General features: G+C 56.1%; 6 protein-coding genes and 1 non-coding gene across 11 annotated transcripts; 5 read left to right on the forward strand and 2 right to left on the reverse strand.

The window, feature by feature from the left end:
* Window positions 1-384: 384 nt before the first annotated feature.
* On the forward strand, window positions 385-2,810 carry LOC102102949 (fibrinogen-like protein 1-like protein). The gene is made up of 3 exons (XM_088066219.1): window positions 385-569; window positions 1,008-1,136; window positions 1,706-2,810. The coding sequence occupies exons 1-3, from the start codon at window positions 566-568 to the stop codon at window positions 2,332-2,334; spliced, it is 762 nt and encodes a 253-aa protein (XP_087922345.1). The 5' UTR covers window positions 385-565; the 3' UTR covers window positions 2,335-2,810.
* A 1,760-nt stretch (window positions 2,811-4,570) lies between these two features.
* On the reverse strand, window positions 4,571-6,998 carry LOC102103140 (fibrinogen-like protein 1-like protein). The gene is made up of 3 exons (XM_014254919.2): window positions 6,912-6,998; window positions 6,317-6,436; window positions 4,571-5,361 (listed from the first exon to the last, which is right to left on the reverse strand). Exons 1-3 carry the CDS (start codon window positions 6,913-6,915, stop codon window positions 4,721-4,723), a joined length of 765 nt encoding a protein of 254 aa, XP_014110394.1. The 5' UTR covers window positions 6,916-6,998; the 3' UTR covers window positions 4,571-4,720.
* Window positions 6,999-9,243: 2,245 nt separating this feature from the next.
* Window positions 9,244-12,770, forward strand: LOC102103319 (fibrinogen-like protein 1-like protein). Its single transcript, XM_005525980.3, has 4 exons — window positions 9,244-9,402; window positions 10,200-10,343; window positions 10,744-10,806; window positions 11,724-12,770. Exons 1-4 carry the CDS (start codon window positions 9,399-9,401, stop codon window positions 12,356-12,358), a joined length of 846 nt encoding a protein of 281 aa, XP_005526037.1. The 5' UTR covers window positions 9,244-9,398; the 3' UTR covers window positions 12,359-12,770.
* A 1,532-nt stretch (window positions 12,771-14,302) lies between these two features.
* VPS37D (VPS37D subunit of ESCRT-I) lies at window positions 14,303-16,793 on the forward strand. Of its 4 annotated transcripts, none has more exons than XM_088066240.1 (4): window positions 14,303-14,425; window positions 15,209-15,380; window positions 15,864-15,946; window positions 16,051-16,793. In XM_088066240.1, exons 1-4 carry the CDS (start codon window positions 14,303-14,305, stop codon window positions 16,552-16,554), a joined length of 882 nt encoding a protein of 293 aa, XP_087922366.1. In that variant the 3' UTR covers window positions 16,555-16,793. The 4 variants fall into 4 exon arrangements, with proteins under 4 accessions (XP_087922366.1, XP_087922367.1, XP_087922368.1 ...); XM_088066241.1 differs by lacking the exon at window positions 14,303-14,425 and having other exon boundaries at window positions 14,838-15,380; window positions 16,051-16,200; window positions 16,282-16,793; XM_088066242.1 differs by lacking the exon at window positions 14,303-14,425 and having other exon boundaries at window positions 14,838-15,380; window positions 16,051-16,185; window positions 16,282-16,793.
* Window positions 16,794-19,659: 2,866 nt separating this feature from the next.
* On the reverse strand, window positions 19,660-21,422 carry DNAJC30 (DnaJ heat shock protein family (Hsp40) member C30). The gene has a single exon (XM_005525982.3). The coding sequence runs from the start codon at window positions 21,420-21,422 to the stop codon at window positions 20,787-20,789; it is 636 nt and encodes a 211-aa protein (XP_005526039.2). The 3' UTR covers window positions 19,660-20,786.
* Window positions 21,423-21,513: 91 nt separating this feature from the next.
* Window positions 21,514-27,123, forward strand: BUD23 (BUD23 rRNA methyltransferase and ribosome maturation factor). Of its 2 annotated transcripts, XM_005525877.3 has the most exons (12): window positions 21,514-21,604; window positions 21,696-21,733; window positions 22,032-22,127; window positions 22,321-22,403; window positions 22,484-22,580; window positions 23,567-23,663; window positions 24,034-24,084; window positions 24,637-24,722; window positions 24,949-24,994; window positions 25,535-25,593; window positions 26,530-26,619; window positions 26,754-27,123. In XM_005525877.3, exons 1-12 carry the CDS (start codon window positions 21,557-21,559, stop codon window positions 26,806-26,808), a joined length of 846 nt encoding a protein of 281 aa, XP_005525934.2. In that variant the 5' UTR covers window positions 21,514-21,556; the 3' UTR covers window positions 26,809-27,123. The 2 variants fall into 2 exon arrangements, with proteins under 2 accessions (XP_005525934.2, XP_014110363.2); XM_014254888.2 differs by lacking the exon at window positions 24,034-24,084.
* LOC148182643 (small Cajal body-specific RNA 20) lies at window positions 25,994-26,127 on the forward strand. The gene has a single exon (XR_015774470.1).
* Window positions 27,124-27,168: the final 45 nt, after the last annotated feature.

Here is a 27,168-nt window from a genome sequence, read left to right on the forward strand (position 1 = left end):
CCTCCACCAGGATCCCCTGCCTGTGTCATGCACCCCAGAACACACCAGTGCTTCAAACACTGCCCCACAACACTTCACCTCCCTGAGGATCTTGGGGCTGCTCTGCTGCCCCACCCAAAGCCAGGCTGGGCTGGAGCAGATTAAACAAGAGCCCCTTGACCTGGCAGCACCAGCTGCAGCGGTGGGAGGCAGGGACAGACCTATGTTTGCTCTCCACCTGGCTGGTGACTGTGGCATTCAAGTGTTTTCTGAGCAATACTCTTCGAAGTTTGCAAATATGCTATTCCCAGGGGAAATTCCATCCAAGTCACTAAGCACTCACAGAAGAGACCATTCCAAGGATTCTTGCTTGCACGGGAATTATTTTCTTTGCAATCCAGAACCACGGGCACCTCCACCTCAGCTGGTGTTTTCTGCAGGCACAAAGGAAACCAACTTGATCTCTTCCAGCAGAAAAAGGGGGGGTAGGACCCACTCAGCCCGCCCAGAGCAGAGGGCACTACAAATCCCTCTGTGCCACCGGCCACTCCAGAGCTCGGCTCCAGAGGCATTCCCAGAGGGAGCAATGGGTGAGTACAGGGCTGGGAAGCCGTGGGGAGAGCAAAGGCAGGGCAGCTCAGCAAGAGGGAGAGGCTCCATGCACTGGTTCTTGCACACTGATGGGGAGCAGTGGCACCCGTGCCCTTTAGGGGCACTTGTCACCTCTTTGAGCACCAGCTGCTCATCCCCTGTCTTCTGGCTCACCCCAGCCAGGTGCCTGCTCCAGGGACCAGGGGTGGAATTGCTGGGTACTCTGCTCTGCCCAAAACTACCTGTTTGACTTGTCCAAGGGGAAAAGGGCAGGTTGTCTACTCCTTTGGCAAGCTTTGCAGCTTGCAGGGAGCAGCCTGATGCTGCCCAGCATGCTCAGTGCCCTCCTGCACCCCACAGGCTCATGTTAACTTCAGTGCTGCTGCCGTGGGAGGTATGGTCACATTTCTTCTTTTCTTCTTGTCCCTCTCTACCAGCTCAGTGTCTTCTGCTCCTTGCCTCCCTGCTCATCTTGGCTGCACCAGGCCATTCTGTGCACACACAAACCCTAAACACCTTCAAGAAATCTCCCTCCAACACTTCATCGAGTGTTCTGAAGAGAACCAGTAGGTAGCATCCCATGGGCATCTGGTGTTGTGTGCAGGTGTTCAGCCAGCTCTGGATAGGGCAGGACTGTGCACTGTCCCTAGCCCTGGCCCTGCTCCAGGCTGGAGGATGGTGAAGGTGTGCCTAGAGCAGGCTGCAGTGCTGTGTGTGTGTGTATGTGTGTGTGTGTGTGCACTGTGCAGGCTGGGAAGGGTGGCTTTGTGCTTGAAGGGATCATTTTCCCCCATTCCCTTAGTCACAGGCAGGGGCTGGGCCCTATTCACCTTCCTCCCAGCATGACCCTGCTGTAGTGGCACAACCCCTTGTTCAGGAGACCCAGAGGAATCCACTGGTGCCCATATTCAGCCTCTTGGACTGATATCAGCATAGCTCTGTCACTCTGTGGCCTGACTCCTGTTGGTTTTCCACACAGAAAAGGAACAGAGGGTTAAGGCCAACCCAGTCTCACCTGTCTGGGCTGGGAGAGCTGGTTATCCCCCATGCACTCGGGCCAGATGAATCTCCCTCCTGCCCAAGATCTTGTCCTGATGCCCAGGCTTTTGTTCTATCCCCTTGTGTCCTGCCCCAGCCTGGCCCAGGGACTGCAGCGAGGTTCCAGTTGGCAGCCCCAGTGGCATCTACATCATCCAGCCCATGGGGCTGCACCCCATCAGGGTGTACTGCGAGATGGGTGGGGCAGACAGGGGCTGGACCGTCATCCAGAGGAACCGGCAGGACACGGATATCACCTGGGCCGAGTCCTGGAGCACCTACAAGCACGGCTTTGGGAACATGCACGCCGAGTTCTGGCTGGGCAACGAGTACATCCACCAGATCACCAGGCAGAAGATCTACCAGGTCAGGTTTGTCATCTGGGATGCTGCAAACAACATGAAGTTCGCAGACTACAACCTGTTCAGCCTGGACGATGAGTCCCAGGGCTACCGGCTGAGGCTGGGAGCGCACTCGGGGACAGCGGAGGATGCCATGGATTCAGACAATCCCAGGAAAGTGCACAACAACATGAAGTTCTCCACCAAGGATCGGGATCAGGACACTTACAGAGGGAACTGTGCCTCTCGCTATGGGGGTGGGTGGTGGTACTCGGCCTGTTACTCTGTGCAGCTGAACACCAAGGGGCGCCTGGCATGGGGCCGCCTGTGCCGGGGGAACTGCAGAGCCTCGGCCATCCTCATCAAACCAACTGCATACCACTAGAGCTCCTTCCCCCTTCTGTCCACGGGTGCCACCTGGCCAGGCCAGTGCCCTGCTGGGGTCTGTTTGATGATGAGGCCTCGGGGGGGAATAGGGTTGTTCCTCTATGTCAAGAACTGCTTTGTTTTCCTCCTGTCCTGAAAAGTAGCAAAGCTCCTGGCTCTGTCTCTGGCCATTCACCTGTGGTGGGTTTTGTGGGGGGGAGATATTATTAGAATGCATCTTTATAAATGCTGCAGTATCCAAGCATGTTCCTTCTGGAGAGAATGCTGTGCTCAGAAACCTAAAACCCTCCTGATCAGCATGGTCTTATGCTCTTTTTGCTTTGTGGGTACAGATGTTTTCAGCAGAAAGGTATCCATCATCACCAACTAACCTGATCTAAGCTATACTGAGCCCAGGGCAGGCCATGTCCACAGCACATATCCCTGCTGCAGTCTGTGTTCATCCTGCAGAATTAAATCACTTTCACACCTGCATAGTGTCCTTCATTTATTTGGGAACTCCTTGCAGCTGCTGCCCATTTCCTGCCAGAAGCACACCTGAAGCTTCTGGTGTAAGAAAAAGTTTTCAAAGGAAAATCTTTTCACACAGCTCAAGTGAGGAATTAGAGACAAAAAGAAGAGGGCTGCAATTCCGAGGTGGGGATCTTCCAGAAAGGGAATGTAGCATCACACAGCCAGCAGAGGGTGCGAGGGAAGCATCAGAACAGTTCAAGCCTGCCAGCCATGACCTGGAAAGCCAGGCTGATGTCATCCTGCCTCAACCTTGTGGACACTGCGGGAGAACTGGGAGACTGGAAAGGAACAGCAGTACTGCAAGGCCACACAGCACCATATGGTTGGTCTCTCTGGGCAGGTGTGAGAGCTGAGACAGCCTGACATGGCAGAGATCCCAGAATTTCAAGATTCTGGATCAGCTGGCTCTGTGTGAAATTGCTCCAGTGCAGTGATAACTGTGCACTGGACAGCTCAGCAGTGGGCACGGTACCTGTGATGTGGTCTCCTGATGCTGGGCAGGGGGAGGATGTTGGTGTGGCAGTGCTGAACAGAGCAGGAGACATTTCACTGGCTGCACTCATAGATTGACAGAATATTCTGAGTTGGAAGGGACCCACAAGGATCATCGAGTGCAACTATTCTCATTCCAACAGAGACCAGGAATGCAGCTCAGCATCACTCAGGGCTGGCTGCTGGGTGGAATGCTGTTTATCAAGCCTTTGTCCAGCCTCTCTCCTTCTATTAGGTTGTGCATCCAGGCTGGAGCACCAATGCCTTTTTAAACCAGCAGACATATCTCTTAGTCCAGAAGTGCTGCTCTCAAGTCAGCTCCAATGGGAAGCCTTTCTCAACCAGCAGCACCCTCGTATCTTCATCTTCCTGTGAAGCAGTGCTGCCCACCCTGCAGGTGCCTCCAAGGCTGCCAAAGAATGCTCCTTGAGAACTTGATAGCTCCTCAGGAGCTCTGCAGGGTGCCCTGGGACCCTGGTCACAGGCTCCAGAGTCCCATTTGTTCAGCATTCCAAGCCACAAACCTCCCCTGAGCTCAGCTTTCCTTCCACAGAGTGAGAAGAGGAGCTGTGGGTTCTTTCAAGCCCCGAGTTCAAACTTCCCTGCATCACAAGGGAGCTTCCTAGACACATTCCCTGATTGCAGCAGGGAATAATGGGACTGTCTTACCCACATCACTCACACCCTCAGGGAGTCCACTGCCCTCTCCACACTCCAGCTTGTGGTGGTTTCTCCTCTTTCCCAGCACAGAGCAGCCACCCAGCCATGAACAGGGGTAAACTGAGTGAGGGTTTTGCATGACCAGGGCTTTGCTGGCCCTGTTGGCTAATTGTAGCCTTACAGCCACAGTCCAGTGGCTGGAACATGCCATGGAAAGGAATATTGCCTAACACACTTTCCCCCAAGTCTCCCACCCTGAAGACTGGAGAGAGTGATCCCCCCACACCTGTGTGCAGGAAGACACGAGGCAGCAGTCTGGCTCCAGGGTTTATTGCAGCTGATTCCTCCCACCGTGGGTAGCAGAGCTGTGGGGTGTGTGGGGTGTGTCCAGGGAGGGAGCAGGGCCTGGGCAAAGCAGGGTTCACCGACTGCAGGGGAAGGGAACTGGCACCATGTCCCCCTCCCCAGGATGGGAGTGGGTGCACCCACCCCAAACCAGTGCCAGTGCCCCAGTGCCAGCCAGCATCACGGCACTGGACAAAGCTGCCCGTGTGCCCAGCGCTCCGGGCGATGGCTCCTGAGCCCCAGAGCTGCCGTGTTTCAGCTGCTGAGGGAACAGGAGCTGTGGGCAGAGCAGGATGTGCACTGGGACTGGCATGGGAATGGGGCACTGAGCTGGGGATGGCGGCACCCCCTCACTCCCAGGGGGCTGGGAACGGTCAACACACATCTGTGGGTTTGACCAGGATGAGGGAGGATGCGCAGTCACCATTATCACAGAACCCTGGCCAAACAATGTAGTTTTTGGCATTGAGCAGGACGTTCTGGCACCTGTTGTACCACCACCCCCCGTAGCTCTTGGCGCAGTTCCCGCTGTACTGGTCCTGGTCCTTGTCGACCGTGCTGAACTTCATGTTGTCATGAATTCCCCCCTTCTTGGGGTGGTAGAGGGTCATGTAGTCATCCCCATCACCAGAATGCCGGCCCAGCCTCAGCGGGTACCCGCTGGCCTCGCTCTCCACCCTGAAGATGTCGTACTCGGCGTAGTGGGTGACGTTGGTTTTGTCCCGCACCACGAAGCGCACCTTGTAGGTGCCCTGCTGCGTCAGCAGGTGCAGGTACTCGGTGCCCAGCCAGTAATCGCTGTGCACATTCCCAAAGCCGTATTTGTAGGTGGTCCAGGACTGCTTCCAGGTGAGCTCGGTGTCGTGGGAGTTCCTCTGGACCACGGTCCAGCCCTTGCCGTCGGTGTCCATGTCGCACCAGACGACGCGCGGCGGGGACCTGGCGGGCTGGATGACGTACACCCCGCTGGGGCTGTTCTTGCGCAGCCGGCTGCAGTCCGGGGGGAACCCTGAGGCTGCAGCAGCAAACACCGGGTGGGGGGGAGAGAGAAGGGCCATGAGTCTATCAGGACAACAAGGAGCTTCTGAAGATCAGTGAGGACTCAGGAGAGGAAGGAGGAGTTCTGTTTGTGGCTTTTCCACTTCAGGGAACCTGAAGGTGTCTGAGCCAGTGGCCTCTGCAAGAGCTCTGGAACCTATTTCTCATGGTTTGTTGTTTAATTTGGAGCCTTCTAATGCATCTTGCCAAGGAAAGAAGGGTGAAGAAATTTCCAGGATTGCCAATTATGTCCTACAAGTATGTCTGGCCCATATACCCTTGATATATTGAACTGCAGCTCTTGCAGGGACCAGAAGTATCCAAAATGCTCCATTGGATGAGGATATGTAATGAAAGTTTATGTTTTCCCTGGGGTTTATGGCACTGGATAAGTTCTGCCTTGGTCTTTTAGGGGTCTATTCCCCCAGCTTGTTATAATTTATCTGATATCTCATGACTTACTAGCCAAATTAATTTGCCACCTAATTTATTTTCCTTGATTTGTGTCTGATGGGAGACAATTTGCTGTGGGTAATTCCAATCCAACCCATGAAACTCTGGGTACTGTATTCCTCCCTTAAAGGGAGGGAGGAAGGGGATGTTCCTAATCCAACAAGAGCTAAACAAAAAGCCAAATAGCTAAGGGGATCTCTCCTAGAACTGAGCCCCACAAACATGGCACAGCAGTCCTTCCAAGCTGTGGTGTTTTGGCAAAAACCTGTTGGTGTCAGCATGGACCCACCAAGGGGGTGAAGGCGACCTGGCAGGAGCGAGGCTGCAAAAGCCGTGGCCCAGGGGTTGTGTGTGTGAAGAGTTCCTGTGCTGTGCATCCCTTGGGGTGTTTGCTGGCCTTTCCTGGCACAGAGCAGACCTGAGGGTCCTGCTCTGCCCCTGGGTGCCCAGGCAGTGCCCCCCAGCTCCCCTGTACTCACCACTCCGGGAGCTGGCAGTGGGCGCGGCTGGGCCCGCGCTGGCACAGAGGAGAAGCATGGCCACCACGGTGGGCAGGAGGACAAGGTCCCGCTGGAGCCAGGGTGTCCCAGCCTGGAGCCCTGGGGAGGAAAGTGCCCATCACCATGGGTCCTACTGCACTGCTCCCAAGCAGACAGGAGGAGATTTCCTGGCCCACACAGGGGTACAAGCCCAAACCCTGTGTGCTGACCAACAGCACCCCCCCTTACAGCCTGCACTCACTCCTGGGGGAGATGCCACCATGCCTGGGGCAGGATCCCCGAGCAACCACACATGCCACATGCTTTGGTCAAGTAGGGAAAGGACCAAGGTGAAGCTTAGGTCTCCACATTAACCAGCCCTGACAGGATGTTGGAACACATGGCACAGGTAGCCAGGCTGGCACCAAGCGTTTGTGTTGTTTGGTGCTTTGCTCTAGCAGCCCTCCTGCTCCCAGGGAAACTCACAGCTGCTGTCCTGCTCATCATCCTCTGTGCCTTTGCATACTCACCCCATGAGGCCTCATTTGAGCCCAGCAGCACACCAGAGTGAGGTGTACCTGAGCAGGAAACTCACCCATCACGGCACAGCTGCGCAGAGAGCAGGAACCCAGCGGTGCAGCCTCCCATGCCGAGCTGTCCACGCTGGCTTTATAGGCCCTGCACACACCCACGTGTGCTCACACTCATCATTTGCACAGGCACAAGGAGGCACTTGCAGATTGTGACTGGAGCAGTTTCCAGATCCCATGACAGAACAACTGAGGGGAGGGACACACGTCCCTCCAGCCAGAGACGTACAGAATAACCCCCTCCATGCTGAGGAATTTCAGTTATTGACTGTCCCTACATAAACACTACATGTGAATTGCACACTTGGAGCAAAATCTGGAGAACTGTGATCAAAGTGAAGTGGAGAGACTCAGCTTTTTTTAAGGATATACAGAAACCAGCAAAGGAGGAGAGGTCTATGTGACCAGTGCCATGCACAACATTGGCAAGTTGAGGTCCTCAAGAGGGGTGCTCGCTCACTAACTCTCCACTGGCAGGTTTTAGGATCAGTCAGGGTCCTGCAGCCAGAGCTACAGTGTCCCCTGGCAGCCTGGCCTGTGTGCTCTGAGCAAGGGCTCCAGTTAACAAACAGCTGTCTGTGGGTCCCTTGGCCACTCTCCTTCCCAATCCCTGTCTTTGGCCTGGTGAGTCCCTGCAGATCACCAGCAGTTTCTCTGTCTTCCGGATCAAAATGCTCTCTGGACGAATTTGGGAGGGCTGTCCTTCCTGCCAGAGGGTCTAGGAAGCTCCATAAGCTTTTCAAGTCAAATTTAAGAAGATGTGGCCCTTCTACCTTCTTCTTCTGTGTTGGTTTCTGATCAGACTTTGTTTTCATGGCACAGCTCCACATCTACTGTTCACAGCAACCCAGGGTCAAGCTGAGGTTCCCACTCAACTTTCCACACTGTGGAAATCAAGCAGTGCCTTGATGGACAGTGGCATCCAGACCTCTCCAAGATAATGGATCCCTGGTAAGGGATTCCTGGATTGACAGGATAAGAGAAAATAGCCTCAAGTTGCACCAGGGAAGTTTTAGATTAGATATTAGGAAAAAATTCTTCATGGAAAAGGTTGTCAAGCACTGGAACAGGCTGCCCAGGGCAGCGGTAGAGTCACCATCCCTGGAAACATTGAAAAATGGTGTGGATGTGACACTTGAGGATATGGCTTGGTGGTGAACACTGATGCTGGGTTGACAGCTGAACTTACTGATCATAGAGGTCTTTTCCAACATTAACAATTCCATGATTCTATGATCAAGTTCCATCTGAAGCCTTCAATGCCACCTCTGCTAGCTTGGTGAGAGGTTAGGAGCCAAGGGTGAGCTGAGGAGGGGATGTCTGTCCTGCCAGGTCCAAGCAAGGTGGAAAGGGCTGAGTGTGAGCTCCACGTGAGGCAAACTGCTGGATCCAGGATCCTTGATGAAGAGACACAGGGCAGGGCTGGAAATACGCTACAGCAGGGATGTGAGCAGCCCATCCAGGAAATAAACCATCCACAGAGTCTGAGATCAGAAAAAGGGGACAGAGAGGGGACTGGAATCCCCCACTGTGCTCCTGATGTGGCTCAGATGAGGACTGGAGGTCTAGGGCTGGGTTTAAACTGACCTCAGGAGCCCAGGGGAAGGTCCTGGGTGGGACAGGCCATGACAGCTGCTAACCCTGAAAGGACAAATCCCCCCAACTGGGCTGGCTGTGGGGGACCCAGTGCTAAGGTGTGAGGGCTGGGGAAAGGGGTCTGCAGAGCCCTCATAACTCACAACACTGCAGATCCATCCCTGGGAACAGGGAGCTCTGGCATTTTCTGTAGACATCCACGGTGTAAGCACTCCTAGAGCAGAGAGGGGCTTGAAGTGAGACCATTTTACATCAGTGGCACTTCATGATGCCCAGCTCTCCCTTGTGATTGCTGCAAGGTGCCAGGGGGCACCACGGTGCGTGTTGCACAAGGGGCAGCATGGCAGTAGCAGGGCAGGGGTGTCAGGAGGCACTGGAGCGGAACTGTGTGAAGTTCAGGGCACATTTTCCCAGGAACACTGGAGTACCTCTTCCCTGAAGGGTCTGTGGGGTTCCCGGGGGCTGTTGAGCTCAATGTCAACTCTGCAGAGACTGATTTACGCCTGATGTTTGATTTCCATCCAGGGGGTGAAAGTCATCTGGGTATTTACTTACCATCTGTGGAGATGCCCCAAGAACGTCATTCCCTGGGGAAACACTGCACAGTGAATTGTGGTTATTTTAAGGCATTTGCTTATTGGCACCAAATTATTTGCTTTGCCTCTGAGGAAAGCTCTTCACAGACTTCATTGTCGGAGGACTGATCACTTGATGGTGAAGAGCAAATAAGCCCTAAGCCACTGGTCCTGCTGCCAACCAGAGAACAAGTGCCCAGGTTTGGGTCTCATGCCTCCACCCCCTCACCTGCCCAACCCTATAACTTTCAGGCTGGACACCCCTCCAGCCAGGCCAAAACCACCCAGCTTTGTGCTCCACAGGGTGCCCAGGGAGACGGCATGGGTGAGTGTAGGGTGGGATGGGATGGGATGGGATGGGATGGGATGGGATGGGATGGGATGGGATGGGATGGGATGGGATGGGATGGGATGGGACCTCTGTGTGTGACACAGGGTACCCCAGCACTTTGTCTGCTGTGGGTTTGTCCTCCCCATACCTGGATATCCGAGTCCATCACCTTGTCTGTGCCTGCTCTGCCCTGGGCTGGGAGCTGGGGCAGGAGCCTGCTCGCTCTGTTCTTTCCAGGTTGTACAGAGCAAGCCCTGGAGTGCCACACAGACCATCTGATGAGTTTCATATTTACCATTCTTTGCAATTTTCAGTTCTCCAAGGAAAGTGTTAAATACTCTAGACTAGAACAGCGATGTTTTAAATTTTCCTGCTGAATGTGTGATATTGAACAGGTACTCAGATCTGGAGGTCAGATGCTCAAAAGCACTTTGCTGTCCCCAGCAGAAAACTCACAAGGGGCTGATCCTTCTCCTGCATCTCCTTCCTATGCAGATTTTCCTTGAGCAGCCCCAGAGGAAGGGCTGGCACTGGGGGGATCATTTCTTCCCTAGGGGCTTCAGGGAAAAATGTCTTTAAAAATGTCCCTAAACAGAAGTATATCAACATACCAAATGTTATGTAGGAACTAAGAAGTGAATCAGCTGGACAGTTGAACTCATCTGCATGGGGCTCATGGCTCTGAGGGAGCTCTACACAGAGTTTTATTTTCCTGTTTTACTCTGAATGGGATTAGTGGCTTTTCAGTAGAAGAGTTATGATCTCTTTCTTCCCATCTCTTTCCATTTCAGCTACCCAGTGCCTTTGTCTCCTGCTTTTGACCTGCCTGCTGGCCCTGGCAGCATCTTTTGCTGATGTTGACATAAGAAACTTGTACCTCCTCAATGGCACGATGGATGACATTATGAATGCTCCCCCAGAGTCCTCCGAGCTCGGTAAGCGTGGCCCTGCAACAGGGAGAGGCAAACAAGGTCCTGGTGAGTCAGATCCTACACAGCTGACATCCTCACCAGCCTGCCCACACCTCTGCCACACCAAGGAAGGGCTAAATACTGATCTGAGAGTGTCTTACTGCAACAAGAGTAACCTTAGGGCCCCCCTCTGCTTGCTGCCTGTGGCATGAAGTTCTTCTATCCATAAGGGACAGGAGAATAGCCCAAAGCTCAGAGCTCACAGGCTCCCAGGGGAAAGGACAATTTGGCCTCACTGGCAGCAACACCAAGCCCAGAGTCTTTGGGCTGTGTGCTCTTCCTTGGAGAAGAAGTGTTTGAGATGCTAGCAGGCATCTGACAAGTTTACTCTCCACACTCACTCCTGTCTCCTGTGTTCATTTAGGTGATGGTGATGGACATGTCCGACAGGCCAGAGACATCGCCCACCACCCACCAGCGAGCCATGGTGAGTCCCTGCGCCTGCCTGGGAGGGGTCACCATCACTGGGCTCACAAGAGCTCTCAACTTAGCCACGTTTTACACATGCACTGGCTCCTCCCAGGAAAATGTTGATTTTCTGATGGGCTGCAGAGGAGCCAAAGCTCATAACCTCAGGGGTTTCTGCTACCAGCCGTGTCCTGGGCTCACTACTTGATGAGGTGCTTTTTGCAAGGGGAATTAGCCAGATAAAGGTCCCAGCTGGAAAGTGATGCTTCATTATGGGAAGTAGTGATTAGTCATTTTCTTATTTTCACTGCACAGTCAATGAGAAGAGTGGATCTGAATTTCTGAGCTGGCTGGGCCAACATTAGCCCATAAGGCCAAAGATAGGCCCTACCTGTGTGGGGACAACCAGTGACAGAGGTACTGGGGAAGGCCATAATCAAATCCAACAAGTCAGAAAACCTCTGAAGAGCTACTTGGGTAAGGCCAGAGAACAACAGTGGCTCTGCCCTGTTGACATCCCAAGGGCTGATTTAATTGTTAGATATTTGGATGTCATGATCACCCTCTCTCTGAGGCAAAGCCCCAAACCTCTGTGCAAGTGTCTTTGTCCCCCAGATTTGCATTTGTCTGTGGTGATACATCATCTGCATGACACAAGCAAATCACTGAGACTGAACCCACCCTGCATGAGGGTCCTTGGGTGACAGCAATGCCTGGCTTGGTCTCACCAGACATTTTTGCAGCGTGTCTCCATCAGTTTGAATCTGGTCTTAGGAAGAAGTGAAGCTCAGCTTTCACACTGATCATGTCAGGATTTTGATTTATTCCCGTGATCCCATGGCAGGAATACAGCCTGGGAATGTGTGTGCAAAAGGATGTAGACACAAAAGAATCTCCCCATTTTCAGGGGATTTAATAACCAGTTCTTGTTTCCAGCCTCATCTTGGCCCAAGGACTGCAGTGAGCTCCCCCGTGGAAGCCACAGCGGCGTCTACATCATCCAGCCCAAAGGGCTCCATCACCTGGTGGTGTACTGCGAGATGAACGTGACCCACGGGGGCTGGACCGTCCTCCAGAGGAACCAGAGGGACACTCCAGTCACCTGGGCCGAGTCCTGGAGCACCTACAAGTTCGGCTTTGGGAACGTGCGCACCGAGTACTGGCTGGGCACCGAGTACATCCACCAGATCGCCAAGCAGAAGGTCTACCAGGTCAGGTTTGTCATCCAGGACTCCGCAGACACCTTCAGCTTCGCAGACTACAACCTGTTCAGCGTGGAAGACGAGTCCCACGGCTACAGGCTGAGGCTGGGCTCCTACAATGGGACAGCTGGGGATGCCATGACCTCAGACAATCCCAACAACATGCACGACAACATGAAATTCTCCACCAAGGATCGGGATCAGGACACTTACAGTAAGAACTGTGCCTACAGCTACGAGGGCGGGTGGTGGTACTCGTCGTGTTATTCTGTGCGGCTGAACTACAAGGGCGGCATGACATGGGGCAGCCTGTGCAAGGGGAACTGCAAATCCTCTCTTATCCTCATCAAGCCAGCTTCCTACTGTTAGGGCTTCTTCTTCCTCCTCCTGTCCACAGTGGACACTCTGCAAAGGCTCTGCATGGCCAAAAAAGCGTGAGCCTCTCTGGAGCAGAGCGAGGAGCACAAGGGTAGCAGGGTTTTAATGAAATGCCACTTTACAATCCCCAGATTCCTCTCTGCTCAGCTCCGTTCCCTCGTGCTTGTCAATGATTCCTTGTCATTATGTTCATAATCAAGAATTAAAAAAACACTTATGAAATTTGTGGATCCCACATGTACCTTCCCTGTAGGAGGAAGACACACATGCCCTGGAGTTACATCAGTTTCCTTGCTGTCTCCAGAGCTCACAGAAAGCAAAAAAGCTGCATGCCCCAAATTTCCATATACTCTGAGCCTCTCTGCAGTGTTTGATAAGGCATCCAATAAACGTGCTTGCTTGAGCTCATTCTTCAGTAATGACATCTGTTCTGTACCTCTGATCTTCTCCCCTGAGAGCAAAGAAATCCCATGGCAGGTGCCAGGACTGGAGTCTTGAGGCTTATCATAGAATCACAGCCTGGTTTGGGTTGGCAGGGACCTTAAAACCCATCTCATTCCACCCTCTGCCATGGGTAGGGACACCTTCCACTAAACTCAGCCTGGAGACAGAAAGCCTTGAGTGTCTCTCATGGGTGTAAGAAAATTAAACCAAACTCCACTCTGCACAGGGGTGCTCAGGAGGGACCTGGAACATGGAAGGACTGATCCTACATCATCACTTGCACTCATAGTCATGAGTCAGAAGTTGAGGCAATGTCCTGGTGCCAGGGTCCTGCTCCTGCTAGGAAGCTGAAGCTGTCAGGAGGTGTTCTGTGCTGCCTGGCTGTACTGCCATGCTTTGATCCTGCAGAAGCAGGATTTCAAAGCCATCAGTAGATCTGTCTGCTGTGATCATGAAGCAATGAACTTAAATGGAAGCAAAGGAGAAGTAGGCTAGGTGTTAGAAATTAAGAATTCTCCACTTGAATTAAGAGAGACTGATGAACTAACTACAGGAAAGGGACCACCATATCCAAGTTTCTGATGGATTAGATTTAGATGAACTTTGGCCAGAAAAAGACCAGACAGAGCTAATGCAGTGAGGCTGCAGGACAGAGTCCCGAACAGCTCCTTTGTCCCAGGATTGTTCCAGTACTGCCAGGACAGACTGTCAGAGAAGCACTTCATAAACCCTGTCTGGTTTTGTCCTGCAGCAGCACAGTAACAGCCATGAGTTTCACTTCCAGGACCAATGACTCAGGGAAAACCCATCCCTGGTCCACCAGCCACAGAGTCCAGTGGGCACTGGGAGCCATCCTGAGAGGTTTGAGAAATGGTGGCAGCAGGAGGGACTCACATAGGGGTGTGCAGGATGGGCACAGAGGGCTGCATGGTGGGGTGCACAGGGTGTGCACAGAGAGGGATGCAGGATGCACAGAGAGGGATGCAGGATGCACAGAGAGGGATGCAAGATGCACAGGGTGGGATGCAGAATGCACAGAGAGGGATGCAGGATGCACAGAGAGGGATGCAGGATGCACAGAGAGGGATGCAGGATGCACAGAGAGGGATGCAGGATGCACAGGGCGGGATGCAGGATGCACAGAGAGGGATGCAGGATGCACAGGGTGGGATGCAGAATGCACAGAGAGGGATGCAGGATGCACATAGCGGGATGTAGGGTGCACAGAGCGGGGTGCAGGTTGCGCACAGCCGAGAGCAGGGTGCTCCCAGAGGGTTGGGGTTTCGCGCAGCGGCTGCAGGGTGCGTGGAGCAAGAGCAGCGCCCGTGTCCCCGGCCAGGGGCGGCGCGGTGCGGGAAGGGAGCGCTCCGTGCTCCGCCGCGGCTCCTTTAAGACCGGCGGGGGCGGCGGGCGCGAGGCGGCGCGCGCGGCTCCCGGCGGCGGGGGTCCCGGTCCCGGTCCCGGTCCCGATCCCGATCCCGGAGCCGGCCCATGTCCCGGCCCGCGGCGCCGCCCGGCTCCCCGCGCCGCCCCGGGGCGCTGAGCACGGCGCAGCTCCGGGCGCTGCTGCAGGACGAGCCGCGGCTGCAGCGAGCCGCCCGCCTCAGCAGGGAGGTACGGCGGGGGTCGGGGGGCCGGGTCCCGCATCCCGCACGGTCCAGCCGGGCGGCGCTCGCTCCCCTGGGCCTGTCCCGGTGCGCAAGGTGGAGCCGCCCGCGGCCCGGGAACCGGCACTGCCCGGCCCCGGCTGCCCCCGCCTTGCCGCCCGTAATGCCGAGGGCTCCGGAGGAGCCGCAGAATCCTCCGGTGGGGCGGGGGAGCCTCCGCTCTGGGGTCCTGATGGCGGCTGCGCGGGGCTCCCGGTGCTGCAAACCCCTGGCCACCAAACCCCGTCACTGCCCCCGCATCCCCGAGATGCGCTGCGGGCCCTTCGCCCTCCCTCCAGCCCGCTCTCGTTTTCCGCAGCCGGGATGAGCCCCGCGCCCTCCCGGCTCCGCTGCGGAAACGGGCGCAGGTTGCTGTGGAATTGCTCTCGGCTCCATTTCGGCATCTTCCCTAGGTGGCCCCGAGTGCAGACGGTGTGTGCGCAGCGAGGGGAGGGTGCGTGTCCCTTCCGTGACATCCATGTCCTCTGCCGAGCCCCTTTCCCTGCAGAGGGGCTGGCCAGCTGAGGTTTGCCACGGTCAGGTTTAGCCACCCTGCGTAGCCTGGCTCCAGCCGCTGCATTCCGCCGGGATGCATCCATCCCCTTTCCAGGCAAAGCAGAGGGATGGAGACAGTGCAGAAAAAGAGGGTTCACCCCCGGATGGACACGGCCCCCCACCCTGCAAGGTGCTGGGTCTGGTTCTGCCAATTCTCTCATTGCTGACACACCCGGCCCCAATCCCATTCCCACAGTTCCAGAGCCTACAGCTGGAGCGGGAAATGTGTTTGGCTTCAAATTGCACCCAGGCCAGGGTGAATCTGTCCCTGCGCCCACGGCTGGAGGATGGGAAGGCTTCCCTGGCCATCAAGTACCAGGAGCTGCAGGAGATCCGAGAGGCATGTTGGGACAAACAGCAGCGCCTGGGTGAGTGGGGTGTGCACAGCCTGGCACATCCAGAGCAACCCCTGTTAACATGAGGGTCCAGGTGGGCTCAGCATTCTCAGATCTACTCCAGGGAAATGGTTCAGCCATGATCAGGAGTGGTGGGAGGTAATGCTCCCTGTGACATAGCAAATCCTTAGCTGGGACCACTCATAGAATCACAGAATGGTTTGGGTTGGAAGGCACCTTAAAGGTCATCTCATTCCACCCTCTGCTGTTCTCCTAGACCAGGTTGCTCCAAGCCCAGTCCAACCTGGCCTGAGCAATTACAAGGATGAGGCATCCACAGCTTCTCTGGGCAGCCTGTGGCTGGGTGGGATGGAAGCCGTGGTGTGCAGGTGGCTCCAGGGATGTGTTTGGGGTTTTTTCTGTGCAAGGAGGGGGGGACCTGATGCTTGGGGATGGGAAAGACAGCAATGGGATATCCAGGGAAGGTTGGCAGCCCCATCCCCTTCTGACACACAGAGGCTTACCTGGAGAAGTGGAGCCCACAGAGTGCCCTGGGCCAGCTTCAAGCCAAGCTTGATGCCTCCGAAGCAGAGTCAGAGGTGAGTTAGCTGAGCACCCCTGTGCTCTCCATGCCCTCCCATATACCAGGGCCTGCAGAAGAGTCATGGGGATGCTCCTTCTAATCCCACTGCCCATCCCACAGGCACAGATAAAGCAGTTCCTGACCCAGGACCTGCCCCTCGAGTCCTTTCTGGAGTCCTTCTGCCAGAGCCGCACACGCTCCCATGTCTGCCGGACGCAGCTGGAGAAACTGCAGGAGCTGCTGCAGAAGGACCAGGTGCAGAAGGACCAGGTGGGCAGGGACCCTGTGGGCCCTGCAGGGTGCCCAGGTGCCCCAGCTAGCATGGCACCAGCCCGCCTTGCACCATTGCAGAGTGGAGCAGCCCCCAAAGCCTTTGATCTCTCCTACGGCTTCGTGCCTGCCTTCCTCATCCCCTCGGAGGCTGTTGCGCCCTTTCCCGTGCCGGCCGCACCTCCCAAGCACCATCTCCCAGCCCTGGAACAGCAGCCAGCATCCCCCAGCTCCGAAATCCCCAGCCTGGGCTCTCCCCTGCGCCTCGTTGGACACATCCCCCTGCTCAGCCCCCAGCCTGGCCGCGGGCAGCAGCAGCCGCAACACCAGAAGCAGGAGCCTCCACACCGGTAGCAGGGCAAGGATGGGAGATGTCCCTGCTCCTGTGCCTCCACGGGAGCTGTGCAGGAACACCGTGGGCAGGGAAGAACAGGGGTGGGGGGTGGTGTAGGCACAGCTCCAAAGGGCTGCAGGGTGTGTGGGGCAGGCACAGGGGCGGGTGCTCACTGAGGGATGGAGGCACTCGGTTGGGGTAGGTGCCATGGCTGGGTAGGGGTCCTGCATTTCGGGAGCTGCAGGGGGGAGGTCTCTGCATCCACAGCAAGGGGAGCAGTGACAGGAAGTGGGGGTGGGTGCCTTGTAGGGGTGTCAGCGGGCTTAGCTGGGAGGGATAGCAGGGAAAGGGCACAGGAGCGCTGGGTGTGCCACATGCTTCCTAAATAAAGCCTCTTTCCATGCTCTACGTGTGCTCTTTCCATGCTGTGCCCTTTGGCTCTGGCTGTGGACAGCAGGATGGGGCACCCCAGCTGTGGTGATCCTGGCAGGGGGTGTCTGTGCACCCTGGTGCACCCTGTTCCCTGGGGATTGAGTGGTCTCTGTCTGCCCACTGCCACCGACAGCTCCAGGCCCTTCATGGGCCAGCTGGGACTGGGGGCAAGGTTCTACACAGGGCAGGAAGGGACACTGGCTCACAGGCAGGAGCCAGACTGGGTGACCCCCTCCTCTCCCTGCCTGTCCCTGCCCTGCAGAATGCAGCCAAGGAGGGTAAAGGTGTTCCTGCCCACCCCGAGGAGGAGAGGTTGCCACTGGGTGTGCACCTACATTCATTCCCGGGCCCAGCCCAGCCCCTCTGCCAGCTGGTGTGCAGCCAAACCTGGGCAGGGAGCTGGGGGTGCCCCCCATGCCTGGCTCTGTCAAAGCCAGGCTGGATAAGGAGCAGCCCCCAGCCCAGAAGAAGTTGCCCCCCACTCCCCCTGAAATCCCCCAGGCAGTGGGGTGCACAAAGGGGTGCAAACCTGGACTAGGACCAGCCAGGAAGGGGGTGCCATGTGCCCCAGCTGGGGCCCCCGGAGCAGGCACCGGGGCTGGTGAGGGAGGTCTATTAACAATTAACTCTATTAACCAAGGAGCGGCCGCAGGGGATGCTGCTTAAGGGAGGAGGAGCTGCCCCCCCATCCTCGGGTGCTGCACAACCGTAGCAGCCCTTCCCTGGGAGGGCAGAGTCTGCCCACACAGAACTGGGGCTGTTCCAGGGGCTGTCCCCTCATCCCAATCCCTGCCAGACCAGCCCCTTTTGGAGGCTGATAGCCACCCCTTACTGCTGCTCCCCCAGCCTGCAGCTCCCTGTTCCTCATCTGCCCAGCCCAGCAGGCACGAAGATCTGCCAGCAGCCAGGTTTGACCCTTCCTTTCCAGGAGACCCTGATGAGGCACTGAGACCCCACACTCCCAGCTGAGGGGAGCAGCTGAGCACCCCAAACCTGCAGTTATGGGATGTCAGCCCACGAAAATTCAACACTGAGGCCATCAGGCTTCATCCAGCTTGTTTAAATTTCCCTGGAGGGTTAGATTTCCTAGTTTGTCACAGCATCAAATTACCAAGTGACTGTTAACTACTCAGATCTTGGTGCTTCCCTTTGATGTTTATTGTCAGTGATTTAAGGGTGGGAAAATGCAGCACCAAAGAACCCAGAAAACCCCCTGGGGTGAAGGTGCAGGGTAGAGCAGTCCGGGCTTGGATGGCTGAGGCTTCACCACCAACTCACCCTCCTTTTGGTGACACACAGCTGGCAAAACCTGGTGCCAGGGGTAAGAGAGTGAAGGACGAGCATCCAGCAAGGATAGAACACATCACTTGCAGGCAAGTGAAATGTGGAGCCACAGAGCGAGGAAGTGAGGGGTAGGATTTGCTAAAGGCCACAGGGAATTACTCAGCTTTATCCTCTGCTGATCTTCCAGTCCTGTACAGCTCACAGTCCCTGCCACCTCACACTCCTGTCACCATCAGCCCCTGGCATCTACACAGGCTGTGCTCACCTGGCTAAAGGAAAGCAGCACGAAACCCAGTTGCTCCTGGCACCTCTCCATCAGGGAAACAACTGGGGAACAACAGGAATACGATGACACTGTTGACACAAGGAGGAAAAGGGACAGAACAGTGGTGTGCTGGGAGCTGGCAGTCTGGGCATTTGGAGCAGCTCCAGCCTCCTGAAATCCTTCCCAGAGCAGAGGAGCAGTCAGGCCTGACTAGGGTAAAGGTGACACTGAAGAGTTTTAGTGCACCCTCCTCTGTCCAGGCAGGTGAGTGCAGAGCACGGGGGATGTCACCAGTGCACAGCCACCCCTGGGTGTCAGGCAGCACGGAACAGGAGGAGGCTGCTCCTGTTCAGAGTCCAGAGAAGCCACCCTGCTCTGCTGACTGCAGGTTGGATGCTCACCCATCCCAGCCAGGGAAACAGAACTCTCCTCCCTGCCCTCTTCTTCACTGGCTGAAGGATGTGAAACACCTGCCTGTCCCTCACCCGTTTTCCAGCAAGTGCAAGGAATATTTACCACCCAGCCCCACCAAAAGAAAGATGTGTCATTCTGTCAGCAGTTTATGGTTGGATGTCTTTAATCTTCAAGATACATCGTGGAGACCTGAAGAGACCTGAAGAGGAAGAACCAGTAGCAGGAACTGCCCAAAACACCTGTTAGGGTACAGCTAAACAACTGCTCCCTAGTGTCCACTGCTTCCCATGGACATTGCTAGCTTTTCCAGCCTGGAAAGTAATGTTTCCTGCCAAATTCTGCCAAAAAAAAAAACCCACCTCTGATCTTTTGAGTGATTTGGTTTACAGAATGAAGATGAGCATGAAAATGCATCAGCAAGTGCCAGAGCCACAAGTGCAGAGACTTTCCCTCTGCAGCCAGAGAACTCCGGGCTCCTGTGTCTCCCACGCTGATGTTTCAGCGCTCTAATCCCAGGGACAGACTGGCAGCTCTGAAGGGAGGATCCTGCAAAGATCACTCTGCCCCCAGGCTGAGTTCACTCCAAGCATGCAGCAGCCTCTAGTGTGCAGCTGGAAGTGGCACAAGGCTTTGGAGAGCAGGCAGAGAGCAATCCTGCACAACCAGCAGATGTGGTGGTCCCTGCTGTGCCACCACCTCAGGCTCCCAACAAGATCACAGAAATCCACAGTGGAAAACACAGGGTATTCACTTTTAATATTCTTGTGCTGGGATGAAACACAAGCCAGGATCTGGGTTGTGAGGGAGCAAGGGTTGGGCTCCTGCTCACCCCTCTGACAGCAAACCCAGTCTTTGGCCACTGCCACAAAACTCCTCTCCCTCCAGGTAGCAGCAGCATGGCACGGGTGGACCTTCACCCAGGGAGAGAAAAAAAGTTTCTGGGAAACACAATCTTTAGTTCTTAGAACACTTCAGTATTTAAATAGGCAAATACACTTGTGCAAATGATGCTGAGATACTGTAAAACACAGAGAACAGCTCTGTGCTCACAGGTGCAACACGGCCAAAAGCCTCAGGGGGAGGGGGCTTGTGTAAAGTTCCTGGCAGGCCCTAGACAGGACAGAGCACTTGAGACACCAAGGTGCTTTAGCTGCACCTCCAGGCAATGTCACACTCTGAGCAGGGCACGAGCCACCACGGGCTCGAGTTTCAAGTCTGAATGTAAGATTTCTATACCTGCCATTCTGAGGGGTTTGGACACCAAAAACTCCCCAGAGATGTGGTTCATCAGAGGTGTGACAGCACAGAGGTGGCAGGTCTGGGATCAGCAGAGGCACACCTGAGCATGAGTGAGTGCAGCAGCCCTGAACACACACAGCACACACCAGCTCTGACAGCCTTTAATCTCTGCTGTGGCTCACAACAGGCTCCTGGAGCACACCGAGGTCACACAGCTGTGCCAAAGGTGGGGACACATCCCAGTCCAGAGTCCAGGAACTGTGTTTACTTGTCAGGCACCGTGTCTGCAGGTGGCACTGCTTGAGGGGGCACATGAAGAGCTGGCAGAGCTCCTGCAGCACCTCTGTAAGGTCGTGCAAGGGGCACAGCAGAGCCCAGCCTGGCCTGTGGACCAGGACACACAGAGGACATCCAGAGGTCACATCCTGTGTCAGCCAGGGGCACCGAGTGTCTCAAGGTCACGCTGGCAGAGGGGCCGATGAATCCTGCTGCTCACATACCGTCCCTGAAGGTCACACTGGCAGAGTTAAATGTCACAGCCTGAACAGCAGATACAGAGTGTCAGCCACCCCCAGCCCCCTGGGGACACCGTGGAGCTGGCTGGGCGCCACGGGGGCATCACTTGAGACCGTAGAGGATGACAACACTGAGGAAAAAGAGGAGCCCTATGGAGAGATCGGAGAGCGCCCTAAGCCGTCCGTGTGTGGCGGCCTCCTCCCGCCGGAGGCGCAGCTGCTCCCGCCGCGCCCGCAGCAGCTGCTCCCGCTGCAGCTGCTCCCCGTAGTGCGCGCGGTAGAAGGCGTCGAAGTCGAAGGGCGGCGGGAAGGGCCCCGTGCGGGCAGCGGGGGCGCGGGGCGGCGGCGGCGGGGCGGCGGCGGCGGCGGGAGGGGGGCCCGAGGGCCGGGGCGCGCCGCGCAGCTCCTGGGCGCCCAGGAGCCCGCGGTCGTACTTGCGGCGCAGCGCGGCGCTGCCCAGCACCCGGTAAGCCTCGCTGTCGGCGGCGAAGCGCGCGGCCGCGGCGGCGCTGCCGGCGTTGCGGTCGGGGGGGTACCGGAACGACTGCTCGCAGGTCGCCGTCTTGGTCTGGCCCCCCGTCGCCGTGGACGGGACACCCAGCACCTCGTAGAGGTCGGAGCGCGGCCGCGGGGCTCCAGCACGGCCCGTCTGTGCGGCTCGGGACGGCGGCGGGGCGCAGCCGGGCCGCGGGGCCGCGGGGAGGAGCCGGCGCAGCCGGCCCAGCACCGCCGGCTCCATGGCGGCCCCAGCGCCCGCCCCCCGCCATGCTGCGCGGCCGGCGCGGAGCAGTGACGTAGCGGATACGTGACCGGCGAAACGGTGGCGTCACGAAGCGGGCTGGTCGCCGGGCAGTGACGTCACGCGGGCGCAGCATGGCGGGCAGCGGCCGCCGTCCCGAACACCGCGGGCCGCCCGAGCTGGTGAGCGGGGCGGGGAGGGGAACCGGGCTCCTCCGGGGCGGCTCCTCCGGGGCTGCCCGGCCTCACCGCCACCGCCGCCCTCTCGTTTCAGTTCTATGACGCGGCCGAGGCGCGGAAGTACACCCACAAGTACGGCGGGACCGGCGCTGTGGGGCCTGGCGTGAGGCGCGGTCCCGTCACGGGGCGGACACCGGGGGGACCCGCCGGGGATGGGGCTTGGTCCTGGCTCCTGCCGGGAGTGCTGGGGCCCTGCTTGAGGGCCTGGGGGGTCAGAGCCAGCGGCGGGGCGGGGTTGGAGGGTTCGGGATCGGATCCCGAGGAGAGGCGGAGGGGCGCTCGGGGCTCGCCGCGAGGTTCGGATCTGGCGGTGTGGGGCGATGTCGCCGTGGGGCAGCCGCACATCGCCCGCGCTCTGCCTGTGCCTCAGCTCGCGGGTGGTGGAGATCCAGTCGCAGATGTCGGAGCGTGCTGTGGAGCTGCTGGGGCTGCCCGAGGATCGTGCGTGCCTCCTCCTGGACGTGGGGTGAGCGGGGCTCTGCCCGGTGCCATGGCACATGGAGCATCAGGGGTGCACAGGGCAAGGGGGCTCCCACAGCGCTAATGTCTTCTGTGGGCTGAAGAAGAGCGACAGGCTGCTGTAAAGTTGGGTGTATCTGGCCAGCAGCAGCCTCAGACCAGCCCCATCACCCCAGCACTTTCCCCCTTCCTCCTTTCAGCTGCGGCTCAGGGCTGAGTGGGGATTACATCTCTGAGGAGGGTCACTACTGGATCGGCATGGACATCAGCCCTGCCATGCTGGGTGAGCACAGCCTCCCCTGGGACCCTCAGAGGCCCCAAAGGTGGGAGCTGATTGTCTGAGCTGTGCTCTGTTCTGTGCAGATGTGGCTGTGGAGCGGGAGGTGGAAGGAGACCTCCTCCTTGCAGATGTGGGTCACGGCATTCCCTTCAGGCCTGGCATGTTTGATGGCTGTATCAGGTGAGTCTGTGCATGGAGCTGAGCTCTCCTGCTGCACGGAACAGCACAGTACACATGATGCACATCTGGTAAATCACTTTGCTCTGTGCAACTTGGCTCCATCACTCCAGGGCAAACCTCCAGGATTCTGGATGGTAGAAGCAGCTCATGAAAGCTGTTTGCCAAGTGATGCTTGTCCTTTTGTGCTGGTGAGCTAGGAATATTATTGAAGAAAATAAAAGTAAAGTAAAACAGGATGTTGTCAGGATGGCTGAGACCTGCACCAAGGAGGAAAACAAAGTATGTGGCATTGCTTAGAAAAGTCTGTCCCTGGATCAAGGATTTGATGGTTGGTTTTGGGATGAAGGGGACAGAAGGATTTATCTGCTTAGAGAACAGTTGGGAAGAAGTTGGGAGCTGGTTTAGATTGCTCATTGGGAAAACCAGGCAGGGGACACAGCTGAGCTCTCTGATGCTCTTCAGGAACTGTAATGATTGGACTGGGAGTAATGGGTTCAAGATGAAAGGGGGAAAATTTAGGTGTGATATACAGAATAAATTCTTCCCTGTGAGGGTGGTGAGGCCCTGGCAGATTGCCCAGAGCAGCTGTGGATGCACCAGGCCTGGAAGTGTCCAAGGCCAGGGCTTGGAGCAACCTGGGATAGTGGGAGGTGTTCCTACCCATGGCAGGGGCTGGAACAAGCTGAGCTTCAAGGTCCTTTCCAACCCAAACCATTCTGTCATTCTATTTGAGCACTTGGACTAAAAAGGATGCTTGGTGATGCTTTTGTCCTTTAACTGATGCATTGTGTTAAGTTTTGGCACAGTGAGTCTCCAGAGGGGTTTGTGTAACTGTGAAACAGAAGGCAAAGCAGCACAGAGGAAATAAAATAATTTCCCTGAGGCCCAGCACGTGCCTAATGCAGGAATTCAGATCAAAGGGAGGTGGCAAGCTTTGTGAAGGAACCAATAACTCTGTCCTGTGGGGGTCTTATTTTCCTTCTCAGCATTTCTGCAGTGCAGTGGCTCTGTAACGCTGACAAGAAATCACACAGCCCCCCCAAACGCCTCTACAGATTCTTCTCCACTCTTTACACTGCCCTGGTAAGTGCCACCCTCTACCAGCCAGGTCTCTGCTGCTCTTATGTCTTTGCTGGTGCTTTTTAGCAAGATATTTCTCGGTTGGTTTAAGTAAGTGCTGCTGTGAAGTGGGACTGGCAGGGGCACCCAGTGCTTACCTTCTTGCCTGGTGCTGCTTCTCATCAAGGTTGGAGTTGGTGGTCTTTTCCAAACTTAACAATTCCATGATTCTGTGCTACCTGGTGTGTTCCCCCTGTGCCTCACTGGCTGAGCAGCTCTCCTGGGAGCCTTGTCCTGGAGGTTTTGGGCAGGAGGCAGCTCGTGTCTGGGATGGGGTGACCCAGAGGGGTTACCTGCACTGAGACAGGTGTGTGAGCAGCTTTATTTCCTGCAGGCCCGAGGATCCCGAGCTGTGCTGCAGTTGTACCCCGAGAACTCAGAGCAGGTACAGCCCATCAATCACTTGGGAAGGGCTACAGGCAGAGAAATAGTTCACTGTTTGGGGTGTGAATGCATTATGTTCTTCCACATCAAGTCTGTGTCCCTGTCCTGCCTGCTACTGGTAAAGCTCTTCAAGAGACAAAAAAGTAACCTGTAAGGAGGATACCTTGTGCAATTTCTGTTGTTTCTTACATTATCTTGGGCTGGGTCTTAAAATTAAAGTGGCAGGACACAATGTGAATGTGGGTTTGAAGACTGGCTGTAGTCATCAGCACTGCACTTTAACTCAGGTCTGGAAAATCCAGCCCAGTATCCCTCTCCTGGAATCCACTCTGCCAGCTCACCCAGGCTAGACTGAGGAGCAGGGAGATCCAACACAGGCAGGGAATTGGTGCCTCTGTGGTACTGCAGAACCAGGAGACAGGTGCAGAGCTTAGCAGCAGGAGGAGGAGCAGTCTGTCCTGGGAATGCCCAACCAGGTGTGGTCCTTGGGCTTTCCTGGGGAATGACTGCTAATTAACCTTGCTAATTAACCTTGCACCTGCTGCTTTTCCAGCTGGAGCTCATCACAGCCCAAGCCATGAGAGCTGGATTTACTGGGGGAATGGTGGTTGATTACCCCAACAGCGCCAAAGCCAAGAAGTGAGTCCTGGACCTCTGTGTGTGTTTGGGGTGAAGCCTGGGTTTAGAAGTGATTTTTCTTTTTCTTTCTCCCATGTTTTTTGTCTTTCCCCCTGAGCTGTTCTCTCTTGCATTATACAGTCCTGGTAAAACTTAGATCTGACTCTGTTATAAACCATCTCAGTCTTGCCTGGAGACTGAGACTCGCTGCATCCCACGTTCATGCTCCTTTTTCTTGTTCTTTCAGGTTCTTCCTCTGTCTCTTTGTTGGGACCTCTGGCACATTACCAAAGGTGAGGGTGTCCATGAGGCAGCAGAGCTGCTCTTCTGGTGCTGGATGATGTGGGAGAGTGTGGGCAGTGTGGGAGCACTGTGAGTGCAGGTGTGACTTCATTGATACATTCTCTGCCAGTCACCAAGCCCTGCTCTCTTATAATCACAGGCTGGTTTGGGTTGGAAGGGAGCTTAAAGCTCATCTTGTTCCACCCCCCTGCCATAGGTGGAGACACCAGGTTGCTCCAAGCCCTGTCCAACCTGGGCTTCAACACTTAGAGGGATGGTGCATCCACAGCTTCTCTGGGCAACCTGTGTCAGGGCCTCACCAGCCCCACAGGGGAGAATTTCTTCCAATATCCAGTCTAACCCTTCCCTCTTTAAAGCCATTCTTCTGACATCTGCTTTTTTTTTTTTTTTGCCATGATTTTTGGAAGACCATTTTGTTCCTGCTCTGGTCCTTCCCCTTGCAGATCCCTGCATTCCTCTTAGTTTTGATGGGCTGACTAAAGCTGTGCTTGGTCCAGAGGAGAACACAACTTCCCAATTTTGCTTTCCAGGGCCTTGGTACCGAGTGTGCCAATGAAGAGCTGCACCAGGCAAAGTTCACCAATGAGAGGTATCGTGTGGGGGTGAGGCTGCAGGTTCTCTCCAACAAGCACTGGGGGGCTTTGAGGGCTGAGTTTTACTGGGGACCACACTGCTGCTGTGTGAGAAGCAATGGGAGGGGAAGGACAGGACTCACAGCAGCCCAGGAGAGAGCTGCTTTACCTTCCCAAGAGCCTGGACACAGGGAAAAGGACTAGTGAGTTCCTAGGGTTCTTCCACGGGGCTGTAGGTGCTTACCCTAGAGCTTTCTGTCCAGCACTGGGCTCTCCAGCTGAGGCCAGTGGTGTTGGAGAGAGAATGTTTACAGGGCTCGTGGAGGCAGGCAGCTGTGCCTGAGTCCTGACATCTTCCTCCTGCCCAAGTCTTTGCTCAGCTCTGCTTTGCTGTGGCCTGGGGGATTTCTGCTGCTGGTCTCTTCCCACAGCAGTGGTGCAGGGAGGAGCCCTTCTTTGCAGCCAGTGGGAGAGACAAAACAAAAAGCAGAGGAAAGTCGTCGTGGCTGCCAGGAGCTTGTGGCTGACGTGTTTTCCTGCCTCTTACATTGCTGTTCTCTGCTCACTTAGTCTAAGGAGCATCTGGTCTTGGAGGGCAGTAGCAGAGCTGGGAACTTTTTAGGAAGCCTGACTGCCTTGTTTGGAGTAGAGCAGACAAGGGGAAGGTGGTTGTGCCTGAGCCTGTAATCCCCTGAGATCCCAGAGTGCAGCATGCTGCTGGTGTGGCATGTTCACAGGTCAGGATCCCTCAGCTCCGAGCCAGGGCTGGAATCAGCCTCCCTCTCCAGTGTGTCTGGAGTTTGGACACCTGCTCCAATGCAAGCCTCTTGCCCAGGGGTGGTGGGAGGGAAACTCACTGCTTTTGTGATCCAGTTCAGGGTGAAAATCTAGGACAGAGAATTGTGCCCCCCACACCTCAGCTCCTCTCCAGCTGCTGTCCACTTTCCCCACAGGACACGGTTCAGGAATGTCAAGGGCAAGTCTGTGAAGAAAAGCCGGGACTGGATCCTGGAGAAGAAGGAGCGTAGACGGCGCCAGGGCAAGTGAGTTCAGCTGAGTCCTGCCTCAGAGGCTGGACTGGCCTGGTGTCACCTGTCTAAACTGCCACAAACCTGCTCCCTTGGCCTGCCCAAGTGACCTGCAGGTGGTGCTGAGCTGTTCCCTGCTTTTCCCACAGGGAGGTGCGAGCAGACACGAAATACACGGGTCGGAAGCGCCGTCCTCACTTCTGAATGGCTCTGGGCACTGCTGGCATGGACAGTGGCATGTGGGTGCCTCCAGCAAGCCTCCTGTGGATGGCACAGGTGGCACCCCATGCCTGGGACTTGCTGGGACTGGTCATTGTGGCCCTTGAAAGTACAGACTGGCTCAGGTGCTGCCAAACAGCGCAGCTTCCAGCCCTGTTTCCCTGGTGAAGGTGCAGACAGTGCTCTGGCCACTTGGGTGTCTGCAGTGCCATCACTTACCCTTCCCGAGTGCAGTGAGCCAGCTGAGCTCCAGGTGAGCCAGGCCCTGATATCCAGTTCCTCACTAAAGAGTCAAAGAGTTGGAAGTGTTTGCTGGTCTCCTGCGTCCTGCCCTCGGTGCTGGGA

This window comes from Pseudopodoces humilis, chromosome 23 (assembly GCF_049639895.1).
Source record: "Pseudopodoces humilis isolate 2021_Gansu_Grassland_sample_001 chromosome 23, ASM4963989v1, whole genome shotgun sequence".
NCBI classification, from domain to species: Eukaryota; Metazoa; Chordata; class Aves; order Passeriformes; family Paridae; genus Pseudopodoces; species Pseudopodoces humilis.

Bases quoted from the DNA above. Each gene is read 5' to 3' on its own strand.
- BUD23 (XM_005525877.3), top strand. From the start codon at position 21,557: ATGGCGGGCAGCGGCCGCCGTCCCGAACACCGCGGGCCGCCCGAGCTG. The intron at 21,734-22,031 runs GTACGGCGGGAC...CCTGTGCCTCAG, and splicing joins GCGCGGAAGTACACCCACAA to CTCGCGGGTGGTGGAGATCC. The intron at 24,723-24,948 runs GTGAGTCCTGGA...TTGTTCTTTCAG, and splicing joins AACAGCGCCAAAGCCAAGAA to GTTCTTCCTCTGTCTCTTTG.
- VPS37D (XM_088066239.1), top strand. From the start codon at position 15,047: ATGCATCCATCCCCTTTCCAGGCAAAGCAGAGGGATGGAGACAGTGCA. The intron at 15,381-15,863 runs GTGAGTGGGGTG...TCTGACACACAG, and splicing joins GGACAAACAGCAGCGCCTGG to AGGCTTACCTGGAGAAGTGG. The intron at 15,947-16,050 runs GTGAGTTAGCTG...CCCATCCCACAG, and splicing joins CCTCCGAAGCAGAGTCAGAG to GCACAGATAAAGCAGTTCCT.
- LOC102103140 (XM_014254919.2), bottom strand. The intron at 5,362-6,316 runs GTGAGTACAGGG...TTGCTGCTGCAG, and splicing joins CACTGCCAGCTCCCGGAGTG to CCTCAGGGTTCCCCCCGGAC.
- DNAJC30 (XM_005525982.3), bottom strand. From the start codon at position 21,422: ATGGAGCCGGCGGTGCTGGGCCGGCTGCGCCGGCTCCTCCCCGCGGCC.
- LOC102102949 (XM_088066219.1), top strand. The intron at 1,137-1,705 runs GTAGGTAGCATC...GTCCTGCCCCAG, and splicing joins GAGTGTTCTGAAGAGAACCA to CCTGGCCCAGGGACTGCAGC.
- LOC102103319 (XM_005525980.3), top strand. The intron at 10,344-10,743 runs GTAAGCGTGGCC...GTGTTCATTTAG, and splicing joins CCCAGAGTCCTCCGAGCTCG to GTGATGGTGATGGACATGTC. The intron at 10,807-11,723 runs GTGAGTCCCTGC...TCTTGTTTCCAG, and splicing joins CCACCCACCAGCGAGCCATG to CCTCATCTTGGCCCAAGGAC.